Source organism: Cervus canadensis, chromosome 31 (genome assembly GCF_019320065.1).
Source record: "Cervus canadensis isolate Bull #8, Minnesota chromosome 31, ASM1932006v1, whole genome shotgun sequence".
NCBI lineage: Eukaryota > Metazoa > Chordata > Mammalia > Artiodactyla > Cervidae > Cervus > Cervus canadensis.
Window position 1 is genome coordinate 35,243,477 of NC_057416.1, and position 16,218 is coordinate 35,259,694.

At 47.0% G+C, this 16,218-nt stretch overlaps 1 protein-coding gene across 1 annotated transcript in view; it reads left to right on the forward strand.

The window, feature by feature from the left end:
• Nucleotides 1–393: 393 nt before the first annotated feature.
• The window catches only part of CHRNB3 (cholinergic receptor nicotinic beta 3 subunit), a 30,133-nt gene continuing 14,308 nt past the window's right edge, over nt 394–16,218 (forward strand). Inside the window, exons 1-3 of the mRNA XM_043454357.1 lie at nt 394–573; nt 11,994–12,145; nt 13,330–13,374. Coding sequence (XP_043310292.1) covers nt 522–573; nt 11,994–12,145; nt 13,330–13,374 — 249 coding nt within the window. The 5' untranslated portion in view covers nt 394–521. The remainder of the gene's footprint in view (nt 574–11,993; nt 12,146–13,329; nt 13,375–16,218) is intronic.

The following is a 16,218-nucleotide window of genomic DNA, read 5'->3' on the forward strand; positions in this document are numbered from 1 at the left end:
TTGTTTTATACCTGGGATCTGTAGCTTTTGACTCATATTCACTATTCTTAAGCTGCAAGTCCAAAACGAAAGACGACGGAGAACGCTGGAGGAGAAACTTGCCCTGGCTTTCGTGTTGCGTGTTTTCATTCACGGTTTTTCTCTTTTACACAGATCTCCAACCATGAGCAAAACAGCACACAGCCCTCAGAGTTGTCCGGCTTCACCCTTCACCCCCTCTCCCTTGCCCTGCGTCTCTTGGCGGGAGAGTGAATTAATAAGTCAGGAGTTAGGACCCAGAGATAGTTCTCAGACTTACACGATCTGACAGCTGACTGGGAATCAGTGAGGTGTGCTTTCAGAGACCTCGGGCTGATCCGAGCCGGTTTGAGCCTGGTTTACCCTCTCCAGGTGTCCGCGTCCTCTGGGTTCCACTCTGGACTTTGAAGCTCTGCGTTTTCTCTTCAAAACCCCCCTTTCTGATGGAAAGATCCTGCTGTTAAAGAGGAGGAAGGCATTATCTCTCTCAAGCCGGCATCATTATGCTAGCAGCCTTTATCCTGGTGCTCAGCGCCCTTGGGGTCACCCACTCAGGTAAGCTCAGGTCGAAGCAAATGAAAACTTGATCATTGCTGGTGCTGATAACATCAGGATTAAAAAATGTGATGTGTAGGTATTTTTAGGTTAATCTTTGAGATAACCTTTAAAAATGTAGCTCCGATGAGTAATTCCATGAAGTCTGTATATTGCTAAAGAAATCATATGAATTCTGTAATGTTTGTACTTTTGCCATTGACTCTCTTATTCCTTTGGAGTCACTATGAGCTTGGTAGGAAGATATGAAAGCAGGGGAAATGTTATCAAGTGCACTGAATGATACTCAGAGAATTGTTAAAGTATTTGGCATAGGGATTGATTATATCAACATTTTAGTATCGTATTTATTATCATTATACCTGTGCATAGATGCTTCATTGTCCAAAATATCGTGCAGATATAGAAATACTTTTATAAATTTGTGTATGTAGGTGTATTTAGTATGTTTTTTTATATCACAGTTAAGCAAATGTCCGTGAAGTGGTGTGAGTTTTCTGTGACTATCTTCCACCAGAAAATAAAGGCATTTTTAATAAAGAATGAGGACAAATAAAGGAGACAGAGGGCATGAAAGGAAAGTGGGAGAAAATAACTGGGAAGTTTAGGGAAACGTGGTCAACATCACCTGCCAGCTTTCTGGGTGTGGAAATCATTTCACTTTTCCTGCAACTTAAGAACAGCAAGCTCTTCCCCTGACACCAGATTCCATACGGAGCCAGGAGACAGATGGTGAGAAAACAGTGTAGTTCCTGTAGCAGTTTGTATTTATTTGTAACTAGTGTTTTGGCCACATGTAAGTATTGTCATTTTCAGATGGAGAACCAGAGGCACTGAGATCGACTTGCCCAAGTCCTTAAATAACGCTTGGATTTAAAATCCTGTGACTCACACACACACCCGAACATTATTATATGTTCAAAACGTGGCCTGTGCTCAAACCTGGGGCTCAGAAACACACAGAGTCGTCTCTAAGTGCAGAGAGCATTGAATCCAGTTTGAAATATCACTAAATCTGATTTCTTCAAAGTCTTTTTTTATTGAAGTGTGGTTGATTTACCGTGTTGGTCAGTCTCTGCTCTATAGCAAAGGGACCCAGTTATACAAATATATACATTTTTTAAAGTGCTTTTCCCCCCATTATTTTTAATCCCAAGAGACTGGATATAGTTCCCTGTGCTGCACAGTAAGACCTTGTTGTCTGTCCATTCTAAATAGTTTGCCTCTACTGATCCTAAACTTGCAGTGCACCTTGCCAATCATAAAAATAATAATAAACTTCTGTGTGTTTTAGCGTGCAATTAATCATACACATAATCAGCTTCTATGCAATTTACATCTGGTGTTTTTCTGCCTTAATTACTAGAGCATCCTATTTCCTATGCAGGAATTGATTCCTAACATTCTTTTCGGCAGAGAAACCATCTCCCGGGTCAGCAGGGCTGGTTAGTATAACCCCTCAGGGTCACCCTCAGCGGGTTCACCCATGCCTGCTTCTCTGCATGCAGTGACAGTTGCCTAAGACGGTTGGAATCGGACGAGAGCCTGGCCCCCGGCTTTTGTATGTGTGCTGCGGGAGTCTAGAAATGTGTGCCTAGCTGTGTGCACCTGTCACGGATCTGTAACAAGTTCACGTAGTCGCCTGCGGTAACTCTGGAGTCTGTGAGCGTTTCTAGATCCACTGGAGAGTCTCTTTCTATTTTTAGATCTGTGCCACCTTTCCTTAAGTTCTTTAACTTCTCTACTCATCATAAAGAAAACGATGAGTTTCCTTTTCTTACACAAAGCTACCTTTTTCAAATGACAAGGGACAAGCCCTCATTTCTGTTTATCTGGTCTTGGTGGAAGGATTGCTGTCTATGGCCACACATTTGTCTACTACTCCAGAAATAGGGACAGTATCTTATTCCTCTTCCCATCCTTCTTAACAAAAGATGATGTGTGTTATTCATTGAAAAAATATTTATTGAAGGTCTACCACATCCTAGGAATTGTTCCAGTATGGGGGATGCATGGAGGAATAAAACAGTTGTTCTGAGAAGCTCTCATACTAGCCAAAAGCCATTAAATATTTATTATTTGAGTCCATCCTGAGGGCTAGCTATACATGTTGGCAGAAGAGACTGTGGTAAGATTTTTTTGGGGATGAGGTAGTGATAATGAATGAAAGGCAAAACCAAAATACTCCAAAAGGTGTTAAACAAAGTATATGCCTCTCTCAACAATACTTGCTGAGATTTGAAATTCTTCAATTATCTGTTTTCTTTCCTAGCTGAGAATAACCAGGGGTGGCATTTTCAGTAAAATCATAAATAATCATGGGAAGTTTCACCTATGAAGTTTGAAGCGGGGTTCATTTATACTATATGTTACAGGTGTACAATGTGGTGACTCTCAATTTTTTAATTATTGTGTTTGTTTATTTTTGGCCGTGCTGGATCTTCATTGCTGGGCTCTTCTCTAGTTGCGGCGAGCAGGGCCCCCTCCTCGACGTGGTGCCCGGGCTTCTCACTGCGGCGGCTCCTCTTGTTGGGGGTCTAGAGCACAGGCTCAGCAGTTGTGGCCCACGGGCTTAGAGGCATGTGGGATCTTCCTGGATCAGGGCTCGAACCCATCTCTCCTACCTTGGCAGGTGGAGCCTTCACCACCGAGCCCCAAGGACGCCCTGATTCATGGTTTCTAAAGGTGATATTCCCTTTGTGGTGGTGTTCAGTTGCAAAGTCGTGTTTGACTCTTTGCGACCCCGTGGACTGTAGTCCTGTCCCTGGGATTTCCCAGGCAAGAATACTGGAGTGGGTTGCCATTTCCTTCAGGGGATCTTCCCGATCCAGGGATAAAAATCCACATCTCCTGCACAGGCAGGTGGATTCTTTACCACTGAGCTGCCGGGAAAGCCACACTTCGATTGTAGTTACTCTAAAGGATTGGCTATATTCCCTGTGCTGTACATATGTCCTCATAGCTTATTTTATACCTAATAACTTGTTCATCTTTATCCCCTGCCTCATATCACCCTCCCCTGTCTGCGCTGGTAACCACTGGCTTGTTCTCTTTACCTGCGAGTCTGCTTCTTTTAAGTTATATTCACTACTTTGTTGTCTTTTTATTATCTATTAAGTTTTATCAATTATACATATTTCTGTGTGAGAGAGTTTGCCAAAATTTTTATAAAAGTGATTATTGATGTGGGATTGAGCAGGGCGCAGAGTCTGAGCCTCCAAAGAAAGGAGAGGAAATAGTCCTGAGGAATAAAGAGAGCAGAGCCTCAAGTCGTAGGTTCCAAAGAAAAATTTGTCTCAAGCTGGTTGTGGGCACCCGATCCAAATCTGTCTCGATTCCACCCTCTGGCGTGGAGCGAGCCCTAAGCTCATCACCGTCAGCGCCTGATCCCAGGGTAGCTTTAGTTACCATTACCCGGATCCCTTCTCTGCTGCAGGCAGGGGTGAAGGCCTGTTCTCCAATCAAGGGTGCAGCTTACCCGCCGGATCTTTTTGTATTTGGGGGAGCAGCAAATATTGGCAATAAGGGGATGCATTTGTGGCTGTTTTATGGACATCAAGACCCTGGAGGCACAGAGTGTGTGGGTGGCTGGACCTTCCCCATCATCTATGGCCCCGTTTTCACGGCCTGGAATTGGGAGCAGGCTCTCGTCTCTGAGTCTGAGTCCGGGGCCTCTCCATGTGGATAAGTATTAATTAGGTTCTTCATTCCATTTGAGTGATGAGTTTGGCAAGAGACTCGGTGGCCTGAGCCGAGGGCAGTGAGCCCTCCTGCAGCACGGCCCCCGCCCAGTTTCAAGCGGAGGAAGTCACTAGGACCAGGAGGGCGCTGCAGCCCTGTCTGTCTGTCTGTCTGTCCACATTGCTCTCAGGTGCACTCTGGTTCACCTTTTTTTTTTTTGCCCTCTGCCTGCGGGACTGCTTATCTGGTCCCAGGGGAAAGATTTTGATGAAGAAAACCAAGGCAAAGTGGTCAAGTAGAACTGGGAGTTCCCTGGCGGTGCAGTGGTTAGGACTCTGTGCTTTCACAGAGCTGAGGCCAAGGGTTCAATCCCATGTCAGAGAACTAAAATCCCGCAAGGCACATGGCAGGCAAAAAAAAAAAAGACTAGGGAGAATAGAAGAAAGGGAGAGAAAGGAGTTCCGGGGGAAAACAAAATTCCTTTTTCACCAAAAGAGATGGTGAAAAGCATTTCTAACAGGCAGCGCACACTCTCTGAAGATGTATGTGTATGTTAGACTGTGTGTGTGTGTGTGTGTGTGTGTGTGTGTTGGGGAAGCTACAGGGAAACGTGGGGAGACCGTTGTCCAGCCTGAAGCAGGATGGCTCTGTTCTGTGACTGTAAAGCGCTGGGCAGCCCCCCGCCCAGAGAGTGACCCCAGAGCAGCACCCAGAGAAGAAGCCCACCCACAGCAAAGCAGCAGGCTGCTGGGTGCCCCCTGCCGCAGAAGGAGATTGGGGGGCAGATTACAGAACACTCTCAGCAGGGTCGAGTGTCTCCCCAAGACCACACAAACACCACCCGGGACCTGGTTTAAGAACACCACGCTCCCCAAAGATACACCACTTGAAACAACAGTTTGGAAAATACAGTGCTAGCCCCACAGCAACAAAAATAGCAGTAACATTGAATGTGCACTCATAGATGTGAACTGCTGGCGCAGATTTTATGTGGCAGGGAGACATGCTGGCAGGAACAGTCTTTGCCACCCCAATCCTTGAAGAACTTCATGAGCTGATGGAAAAGATGGCAACTTGGAGTCAGAAGACCACAGCGCCCCTCATTCTCTGGGTGACCCCTCCCAGCTCTCCTGGGTCTTCACCTGTGAAGCGAGGGGCTTACGTGTCTTGAAAGTCCTTTCCAGCTCTATGGTCTTCATGTCTTTATCATTTATCTTTCTCTCCTCTTTAATTGATGCTGAAATGCTCTCCCATCCCTCCCCCCAGAAAGCTGACTTTGGGGAACGAAACCCCCACAGCAGAGCGGGGAGGAGGCTCACTCATCTTCCAAGAGCAGTTTTCTGACTTGTCAGTGGATCATTGAGATGTGTCTTAGAAGAGTGATCTTATCTAATGAGTTTGAAATATAAGTCTGTTTGCAAAAATTGGGTTTACACACAACTGCTCAGGCATCTCTTTCTTTTTGTAATTTGTTTTTGAAGTTTTATGGAAGTACAGTTGATTTACAGTGTTGTGCTAATGTCTGCTATATAACAAAGTGATTCAATTATACGTGCATATATTCTTTTTCATATTCTTCTCCATTATGGTTTATCATAGGATATTGAATATGGGTACGTGTGCTATGCAGTGGGACCCTGTTGTTTAGCCATCCTTTTGTAAAATTAACTGATTAATTAACTTGGCTGCATCGGGTCTTATTCAGGGCCCAGGGGACCTTCTCTGCTGCACGCGGGATTTTTCACTGGGCCGTATGAGGTCCCCTAGCTGTGGCACGGAGTCTTCTCTCAGTTGTGGTGCATGGACTCCAGAGCAGGAGGGCTCAGCAGTTGCTGTGTGAAGCTTTAGTGGCCCTGCAGCATGTGGAATCTTAAGTTCCCTGACCAGGGATCAAACCCACGTCCCCTGAGTTGGAAGGCAGATTCTTAACCACTGGACCACCAGGGAAGTCCCTATCCATCTCATACATCACAGTTGACATCTGCGAACCCCACCCTCCCAGGCCTTCCCTCCCTGACCCCCCACCTTGGCAACCACCAAGCTCTTTTCCATGTCTGTGAGTCTATCTCTGTTTCATAGATAAGTCCATTTGTATTGTATATTAGAAGGAATCCATTTACTTCTTGAGACCACTTGTCCTGGAAATCCTGAGAACATCTGTGGTTCCACAACTTCTGGAGCCACGAGCTGGTCCCGTGCCCCCACCCCTCAAGAAAATTGTAACCTTCTGTGCATTTATTATTCGTTTGCTCATTCCCTAGAATCATCTCATGTTTATTGAGGCCCTAGCCTTGAAGAATCAACATGGAAGTACTTGCCCTTCCTCATAACATCCTATTTTACAAGAACAAACCAGAAACCTTTCCAGGCCTGTCCTCTGCATCTGCTTCAATAACATCAGTGACTTCAGTTTCTATTTGGGGAAGATACTAGGCAGAAAGCATCCAACCTTTGGCCTTTATCTTCTCTTTGTTGGTAAGGTCTGTTTTGGTCAAGGCCCTTTTGTGCTAGTCAGCTCAGGCCACCATAACAAAATACCACAGACTGGGTTGCTTGAAACAGATTTCTTTTCTCACAGTCCTGGAGACTAGAAATCCATGAGCAAGGTGCCAGCAAGCTTGGTGTCTGGTGAGAGCTCCCTCCTGGCTTGTAAACAGCTGCCTCTGGCTGTGTCCTCACATGACCTTCCCTCTGTGCTACCCGGAGGAGCGTCCAGGGGTCTCCTCCTCTTCTTATGAGGACCCCAACCCTGTCGGACTAGGGCCCCACCCCTATAACCGGATTTAACCTAAATTACCTCTTTTTAGGTCCTGTCTCCAAATGCTGCCTTCCCTGGTGGCGCAGCGGTAAAGAATCTACCTGTCAATACAGTAGCTGCAGGAGATGTGGGTTCGATCCCTGGCTCGGGAAGATGCCCTGGAGAAGGGAATGGCAACCCCCTCCAGTATTCTTGCCTGGAGAATCCCATGGACAGAGGAGCCTGGCGGGCTACAGTCCACGGGGTCGCAAAGAGTCAAGTGTGGCTGAAGTGACTTAGCGAGCACGCATGTTTCCAAATGCAATCACGCTGGGGTTTCGGGCTTCAACATATGGAATTGATGGGACAAACATCCAGCCCATAAGAGCCAGGACAGAGCTACACCTTTTCCTCCTCAACTCAGAGGGCAACTCGCCTTCTGACGTTGGTCACAGGGTCAGAACCCACACAGTCCTGAGAGCACATCTGCTCGCTTCCCTCTGGAAGCTGGTGAAGAGCAGGGTCCAGCCGTCCTCTCAGAGGGGGTGGGCTTGGGGTCACAGGGGCTGGGGAAGGTCAGGTCACAGTCTTAGGAGACCCTTCCCAGCACGCAACTCCCACTGCCTGCAAACCGACAGTGAGGTTATCCTGCCAGGAAGGAAGTTCCGCGACCCAGTCTCTGCTCTTCTTAGGATGCTTCTCACACGTCCAAAATCATGATGGCGTAAGACCGTTCCAGCGAAGAAGCCCATACGGCATGCATGAGTGGTGCGTGTTGTGTGTGTGTGGTGGGTGTTTCATGTGTGTTGTGTGTGATGAGTGTGGTGTGTGTGTTGTGTGTAGTGTTTGTGGTGGGTATGGTGCCTGCTGTGTGTGTGGTATGTGTGGTGTGTATATGTGTTGTATGTCTGGTGTGTGTCTGGTGTGTGTTGTGTATGGTGGGTGTGTGGTGGGATGTGTGTGGTATGTGGTGCCTGGTGTTTGTGGTATGTGTGGTGTGTGTATTGTGCGAGGTGTGTGTGGTGTGTGTGTGTGCTGTGTATGGTGTGTGGTGTGAGTATAGTGTGTGTGTGGTGTGTGTGGTATGTGTGTGGTGTGTGTGGTGTGTATGTGATGTGTGTGTGGTGTGTGTGGTGTGAGTGTAGTGTGTGTATGGTGTGTGTGGTGTGTGTCTGGTGTGTGTTGTGTATGGTGGGTGTGGTGTGTGTAGTATGTGTGTGGTATGTGTGGTGTGTGTGGTGTGAGAATAGTGTGTGTGTGTTGTGTGTGGTGTGTATGGTGTGTATGGTGTGTGGTGTGAGGATAGTGTGTGTAAGGTGTGTGTGGTATGTGTGTGGTGTGTGTTGTGAATGGTGGGTGTGTGGTGTGTGTGGTGTGTGTGGTGCGAGTGTGGTGTGTGTGGTGTGTATGTGGTGTGTGTGCTGTGTATGGTGTGTGGTGTGAGTATAGTGTGTGCATGGTGTGTATGTGATGTGTGTGTGGTGTGTGTGTGGTGTGTATGGTGTGTGGTGTGAGTATAGTGTGTGTGTGGTATGTGTGTGCTGTGTGTGGTGTGCGTTCTGTGTGTGATGTGTGTGTGTGGTGTGTGTGGTGTGTGTGTGATGTATGTGTGGTGTGTGTGTGATGTATGTGTGGTGTGTGTGTGATGTGTGTGTGGTGTGAGTATAGTGTGTGTATGGTGTGTGTGGTATGTGGTGTGAGTATAGTGTGTGTACGGTGTGTGTGGTGTGTGTGTGTGGTGTGTGTGGTGTGTGTGGTGTGTGTGTGATGTATGTGTGGTGTGTGTGTGATGTGTGTGGGGTGTATGTGGGGTGTGATGTGTGCGTGGTGTGTATGTGATGTGTATGTGTAGTATGTGTGTGGTATGTGTGGTGTGTGTGGTGTGTATGGTGTGTGGGGTGTGTGTGGTGTGTGCTGTGTGTGTGTTCTGTGTGGTGTGCGGTGTGTATGTGATGTGTGTGTGCTGCATATGGTGTGTGGTGTGAGTATAGTGTGTGTGTGGTGTGTGTGGTGTGTGTGCTGTGTGTGCTGTGTGTGCTGTGTATGGTGTGTGGTGTGAGTATAGTGTGTGTGTGGTGTGTGTGGTGTGTGTGCTGTGTGTGCTGTGTGTGCTGTGTGTGCTGTGTATGGTGTGTGGTGTGAGTATAGTGTGTGTGTGGTGTGTGTGGTGTGTGTGCTGTGTATGGTGTGTGGTGTGAGTATAGTGTGTGTGTGGTGTGTGTGGTGTGTGTGCTGTGTATGGTGTGTGGTGTGAGTATAGTGTGTGTGTGGTGTGTATGGTGTGTGGTGTGAGTGTAGTGTGTGTGTGGTGTGTGTGGTGTGCGGTGTGTATGTGATGTGTGTGTGGTGTGAGTATAGTGTGTGTGTGTGGTGTGTGTGGTATGTGTGGTGTGTGTGGTGTGCAGTGTGTGTGCAGTGTGTATGTGATGTGTATGTGTAGTATGTGTGTGGTATGTGTGGTGTGTGTGGTGTGTGTGGTATGTGTGGTGTGTGTGGTGTGTATGTGATGTGTGTGGGTAGTATGTGTGGTGTGTGTGGTGTGTCCGAGGCCCTGGGGATGAGGGGCGAGGCCCGGGTGGGAGCGGGTAGGCGCCCTGTAGGGCCTGGGAGGCCTTGGTAAGAACTGGCTGTTTTTCCCCAAGTTTGATGGGAAACCATGGGGAGGGTTTGAGCGGGAAGCTGACATAATCCTCCCCGGCTTTTAAGCGATGATCTAGCTGCTGGGCGGAAAATGGACCGTGAAGGGGTGAGTGCGGCAATTAGCAGGCAGCACACGGATCCACGGGGGAGGTGATGGGGTCTGAGGTCAGGGCGGTACCCGCAGGGGAGCTGGGAGCCATCAGAGCTGCCTGCTATTTGTAAGAAAGCTAAGCCCGGATGTCCGGTAGGGAATTCGTGAAGGGCAGCTTCCTCTCCCAGAAGGCTTCAGGAAATTTCTCTTCTCTATTCCTCCCCCTGCCCACATTTCCCGGAACATTTTAGGGCCTGTACGGAGGGCTGTCCTGGCCGCCACCCACTGACCTGCTCTTCAATGAAGTCCTGCTGGCTAAGAATAGATGAAGTATCCAAGTTTAAGACTGGTTAGCCCTTTGAGTGTCTGTGAGTGTGCTCAGCTGAGTCTGACTCTGTGCAAACCCATGGGCTTCAGCCCACCAGGCTCCTATGTCCTTGGTATTTCCCAGGCCAGAGTACTGGAGCAGATTACCATTTCCTTCTCCAGGGAATCTTTCCTGACCCAGGGATCAAACCCACATCTCCTGCATTGCAGGTGGATTTTTTTTTTACCACTGAGCCACCAGAAAAGCCCAGCCGTTTGAGTTAGTAAGCGCAAATGTAAGGTCGCCCCTCTACCACTCAGATGCATCTCCATCAGCTTTCTGGTGCAGAAGAGAAAGGGCGCGGCAGCCAGAGCATCAGCCCCATTGTCCACACCCTGCTAACCCCGGGAGGGGGTTACCAACTACGCTGAGAATCATCACTCCTTGGTGAAGTGGAGGTCCCACGCATCTGTGGGGAATGAGTGCGACTTTGCTTTTCTTCCCACAAAGAATCTCACGGTTTTCATTGGTCAAATGTGGGGGTGTGTCTTGCACGTGACCTGGCCCATCATATGTGCATCTGTCAGTGGGAAGAGAAGGCTTTCTGTGGGAAAGCAGAGGGTGTGGAATGAGTCACTCTAGGACTGAAGAGCATCCTGGACAGAGGAAGGGGGGCATAGTTAAAACGACAAGGAGGGACTTCCCTGGTGGTCCAGTGGTTAAGACTCTGAACTTCCAATGCAGGGGGCACAGGTTTGATTCCAGGTCAAAGAACTAAGATCCTGCACATGCTGGTGCAGCCATAATTAACTAATTTTTAAATTTTTTTTAATTAAAAAATATGTATAAAACAATGAAGATCTTCCTGGTTTGGAATTGGATAGCACAGCCCTGAAAAGAAACAAAACTAACCTCGAGACCACATTCCTAAACCACTTCTTCAGTTTGAGAGTTAAAGCTTGAAATTAGGGCTTCCAAACATTTAGGGGCAGAGAAGAGTTGTCAAGAAGCTGGCTGTTGTAAGGGAAGTCTTGCGCAGGAGGAAGGAACAGAGCAGACGGGCCACGTGGCAGGTGTTCTGTGACCACAGGCTGGAGGCATGGGAAATGGCCCTGGCCACTCCCTCCCTTGGCTCATTCATTAAGTAGATACACGGTGAGCTCCTGGTGTGGCCGAGCACCGTGCTACGTGCTGGATGAACATCATCAAACAACATGGAGTGTGCCTGCCCTCGTGGACCCCAAGGGCAGGACAGACAAAGACAAATATAGACAGATTGTGAAAGGGACGTGGAGCGGCCAGGCCAGGCGCGGCGGTGGGCAGTGCATGCAGGCAGAGACCGTGGTGGAGGACAAGGGGGGCGCTGTGGGTGATCCTTTGGGAGTCAAGGTGATGACCTCATGATGGGAAAGCCCTGTGAGAAAGTAAAGCTCTGGGTAAAGTACAGAGTCTGCATGCCCGCTAAGTCGCTTCAGTCGTGTCTGACTCTTTAGGACCCCATGGACCGTAGCCCACCAGGCTCCTCTGTCCATGGGGATTCTCCAGGCAAGAATACTGGAGTGGATTGTCATGCTCTCCCCCAGGGAAGAGTATAGAGCCTACTTTTATTTATTTTTTTCTTCCAATTTTATTGAGATGTAATCAACACATAGCCTTGTGTAAATTTAGGACGTACGGCATATTGATTCAGCTTAACGTCCATCAGAGAAGGATGACCACAGGATGGTTGGTGAACATCCACGGTCTCAGACAGGGACCACATTAAAGAAACAGAAGGAGAGTATTTATGTGTGGTTGGGGAGAGAGCTGAGGTGGAATAGGAGAATGTAGACCGAGAAGCCCAGTAGCCTTAGTCTTGCCTTACTGAATCAGGCTGTCTAGAAACACAGGACGGTCCAGCTGGGGGATGTGGGGTCAGCTGTCCCGCCTCCCCGGTTAATTCAGGTCCCCTCCTGTTTGTCCAGCCGCTGCGGGATTCAAGTCCATAGCCGAAGAAGAAGATGCGCTGCTCAGACACTTATTCCAAGGTTACCAGAAATGGGTTCGCCCCGTCTTACACTCCAACGACACCATAAAAGTCTACTTTGGATTGAAAATCTCTCAGCTGGTAGATGTGGTGAGTAATCCCTGGCCCTCAGCTGAAAAGAACATGCATTCCTTCACCCGTTGTCTAGGCTAAGATTTGATTTTGTTTTCTTTCCTCCTGTCTGCCATTTCAGTCTTAAAAATAACTCAGCGTGAGAGAAAACCTGCCCTGAGAAGCCAGTGAAATGACCCAAGGAGAGAATGTTATTTTCATGGCAACGCTGTTGTAGGGGAAGGGGGGACTTCTTGCTGAAAGGAGGTGGGCCACGGTTAGGAGGGCATCTCTCTGATGGGTTTACTGGAGCTGCCAAGGTGAAGAGCAGACAGGGCTGAGCCCGGGGCTTCCTCCGTGTCCTCTGGGCCAAGCCAGGGCGGGCAGGGGTTGGAGCAGAGAGAGCCGCGGTGACAACCCCGGAGACAGTCCCTGGGTGACCCCATTCCCTCCTGGACCCCTTGAGGACCCCAGACCTTTCCCTGACACACCCCCGTGCCTTAATTTTCCTATTGGATTCACACTTCTGCCATGAGCTTCCTGGGGAAATCCGTGAACTTTGATAACCCAAATTCTGCAAAATCATGCTACTGTGGTCCCCAGAGTCCCAGAACAATCTTCCCCCATTGGCCATATCCACTCATCATCACCCCCTCCCCTGAACTGACTCAAAGCCCAAGATTCCTTCTATAAAATCATACAAGGCCCACCTCCCATTTAGCTAGTATTTCATTCTGCTTCACACCCTTACTGTGCCTTTGGTTATGCAATTTATACAAATATCACCACAAGGAACTGCTACTTGCTCTCATTATTATTTCATTTTAAACAAAATAAGCCAATATTGTAGGGTCCCAATGCCATCGGGCTTCCCTGGTGGCTTAGACAGTAAAGAATCTGCCTTGTAATGCAGGAGACCCGGGTTCAATCCCTGGGTGGTAAGATTCCCTGGAGAAGGGAATGGGAACCCACTCCAGTATCCTTGGCTGGGATATCCCATGGACAGAGGAGCCTGGCAGGCTACAGTCCAGGGGTTGCAAAGAGTCGGACATAACTGAGTGACTAACACTCACTCAATGCCATTTAACTGTTCTTAAGTTGAGAATCCTTCCAACTTTGGACTGCTCAAAGGTAAGATTTCAAGAAGTCTCTGTGACCAAAAAAAAAGAAAAAAATCCAATACACAGTTTCACTTGATTTGAATTTAATTTTCCTTTCCTTAGGATGAAAAGAACCAGCTGATGACAACAAACGTGTGGCTCAAACAGGTAACTGTGAGTCCAAGGACCGTACCTCCTGTCTAATTGTCACAGCTCTTTTCCACTGAGAAAGGTTCCCATGGGAAAATAATTATTTTAAAGAGTGCATTGAGTTCTTCAAGGGGACATTTGGGAGTGTTGGGGGAAGGGTTTCTTTTTAAAATTTTCTTCCATGCAAGTTGGAGGTCAGTCTGGAAGCTTGTAGGCGCTGTCTTCTTGCTCCTGGAGGGGGGTCTCTGAGCGGGTGGGTGGGCAGGTGACCCTGACTCTGAGTCCCCAGCATCGGTTCCTAGGCTACTTGAGAAAAGGGGGGCAAGTTCCAGAGTGCAATTTACCCCACTGAAGCTAAGACAACCGAATAAGAAAATCAGGGACAATAATTCCCCTTCCTCCCCCTGGTCCTCCCTAGGATGTTGCCCCTCCCTTAATGCTGTTCTCTAGAAAGAGAAAACGGGATGACAGAGCCCCCCCTCCCCACTATCAACTTCAGAATGAGGTGAAGCCCAGGTCAAGATGCTGAATCCACAAAAGCAAGGGAATGATGTTCAGCACTCAGCCTGACCACAGCCTGTCTCCTGCTCTTTCTAGAGTTGCCAGGAAACAGTTACCCTTCAAGTAATACCTATGTTGTGTAAAGGAGAAAATATTGGTACTTCTTTGACAGGAAATGAAAAGGTTGATTTAACTTCTTACTTTTTGGTTTTGTTAGCAATTACTTTTTTTTTTCTTTTTTACCAGAAGTCCAGATATTACCTACTCTCCCAGAGATTTAAAATCTAGATATGTTAGCTATATCACTTAATTTTAACATGTGTACATAGCATTCTTCACTTGTTTATGTTGAAATGAGTTAGCTATCTGTTCCAGTTTAGTGCACACTCATTCAGGTCTTTCTGCTAATGGTTTATAAGGAACAATAAAAGACAAATAAAAGGATAAAACACTCTAAGGAGATTTTCTGGACCTCATCTGGGGTCATCAGATTTCACCGACTCGAAGCTTTTGGTCAGATTTGGGTAATAAGTATAAATTTTGCTAGTTTCTAGTTCTCTGATTCTTTACTTGGTGGATATGTTAGCATATTATGAAATGGATCTGCATATTATTTTACTTGCAAATAAAAATGTTCAGGAGAAAATAATAAGCTGGGAATGTAGGTATAAAAATACAATTTAAATAAATAGGGACTTCCCTGGCTGCCCAGTGGTTAAGACTCCAAGCTTCTGAGGCAGGGGTCATGCGTTCAATCCTTGGCCAGGGAACTAACCACATGCTGCCTGGCATGGCCAGATTTTTTTTTTAATGTAATAATAATAATTTTAAAAAATAAAATGAATAAATGTATTTTTCAATATACATTCCTTGGGACTTATCCCACTTTTGCACTTTAGAGGCTATGGAATTTGAAGGTATTCTGAGTTCATAAAAGTCAGTAAGAAGTCCAGTATTTGCATTTTCACAAAAAGAAGAAATATTTTTTCTGTTGAAGTGTAAATAAGCTTAGGACGTTGGCAAAAATAAAACAGACTCTCACGCCTCCACACACACCTCCTCCAGCTGCCCCTTGAGGTTACAGTCTTACACATAACACAGCGGTCGGGGACCCTTGGCCTTTGAGGTATAGGGACTTCTCACTTGCCTGAGATTTTGGAAACAAGAAGTCATTTTAGGCGAAGAGAACAAGATTAGACATGAAGGGAAGAAACCGTCTTTCTCGGGCTTCAGCTGTTCTTTGGAAACGACCTCCAGCAAAGCAAGGCCCCTGGAATCGCGGTCTGGTGTGCACCTCCAGGTCAAGACAGAACCGACACCTAAAAATCCCCGAAGAGAGCGAGAGAAACCTATGGGGGGGGGGGGTGCGGGCGGGTGGGCGGCGAGTGGCTAGCTGACATTTAGAAAAGCCTGCTGGAAACTTGGGTTCCCATGTCATAGAAGTAACAGGAGTAACATGGTTTCATTGCATTAATTTGCAATGGGTTGTCATAGCTCTTATCCATTTACATTTCTGAACCTCTCTAAATTAGCAAAGTGGGTATCATTACGCCTGTTACCGGAGACAGAAGAGTCTGCTTCATCTGGCTAGAACCAGCTTTCCCCAGCTGGAGCCTGTCTGCACATCTAGCCTCGCACAAAACATCCAGCCCTATTTCTAAATTAGAGGAATATCCAAAGTAGGAGAAACCACTGAGAACATGATGAAGCTATGAACCCACTCACACAGATTGGGTTTGGAGTGGGAATGTCACAATAGGTATTAGCCAACAAGGGCTATGTTATGGTACAAACAGTGTGGGAGCAAAAAAGATAGGAGAATCTCTGGCCTGGTGGCAGGCAGGGAGGGCTGCATGGAAGAGGAGGCATTGGAGCTCCACCACAATGTTCCTTTTATACTTTCTTTTTTATTAAGTGTAAAAGAGTAAAGGAAAGGACTAAAGGAAACAGATGGAAAAAGAAGATAAAACTGACATTTTAAAAAACTAGCACTAGTGTTTTACACAGATCTCAGTTTCAGAGCAGCCAAAGACAATGTTAAGATTTATTGAGCATCTGTTAACCTTCCTTAACCTCTGGGACCTCACATGAAGCTGTTCTAAAAAGGCATTTAGGAGAGAATGAGGCTGGGAGTCACTCCATAGATTCCACAGGGTTTATTGAGCACCTACTAAGGGCCAGGCAATCTGCTAGATTCAGGATATACAGAGCATAAAATACAACCCTGCCTTCAAGGAGAGGATCTGGTGTTAATTGTGTAAAAATAACCTCTGTAATATGATAGACACCATAAGTAAAGTATATACATAAGATACTGAGTTATTACAATAATGACAATGAAATGGGGGACAAATCATGAAA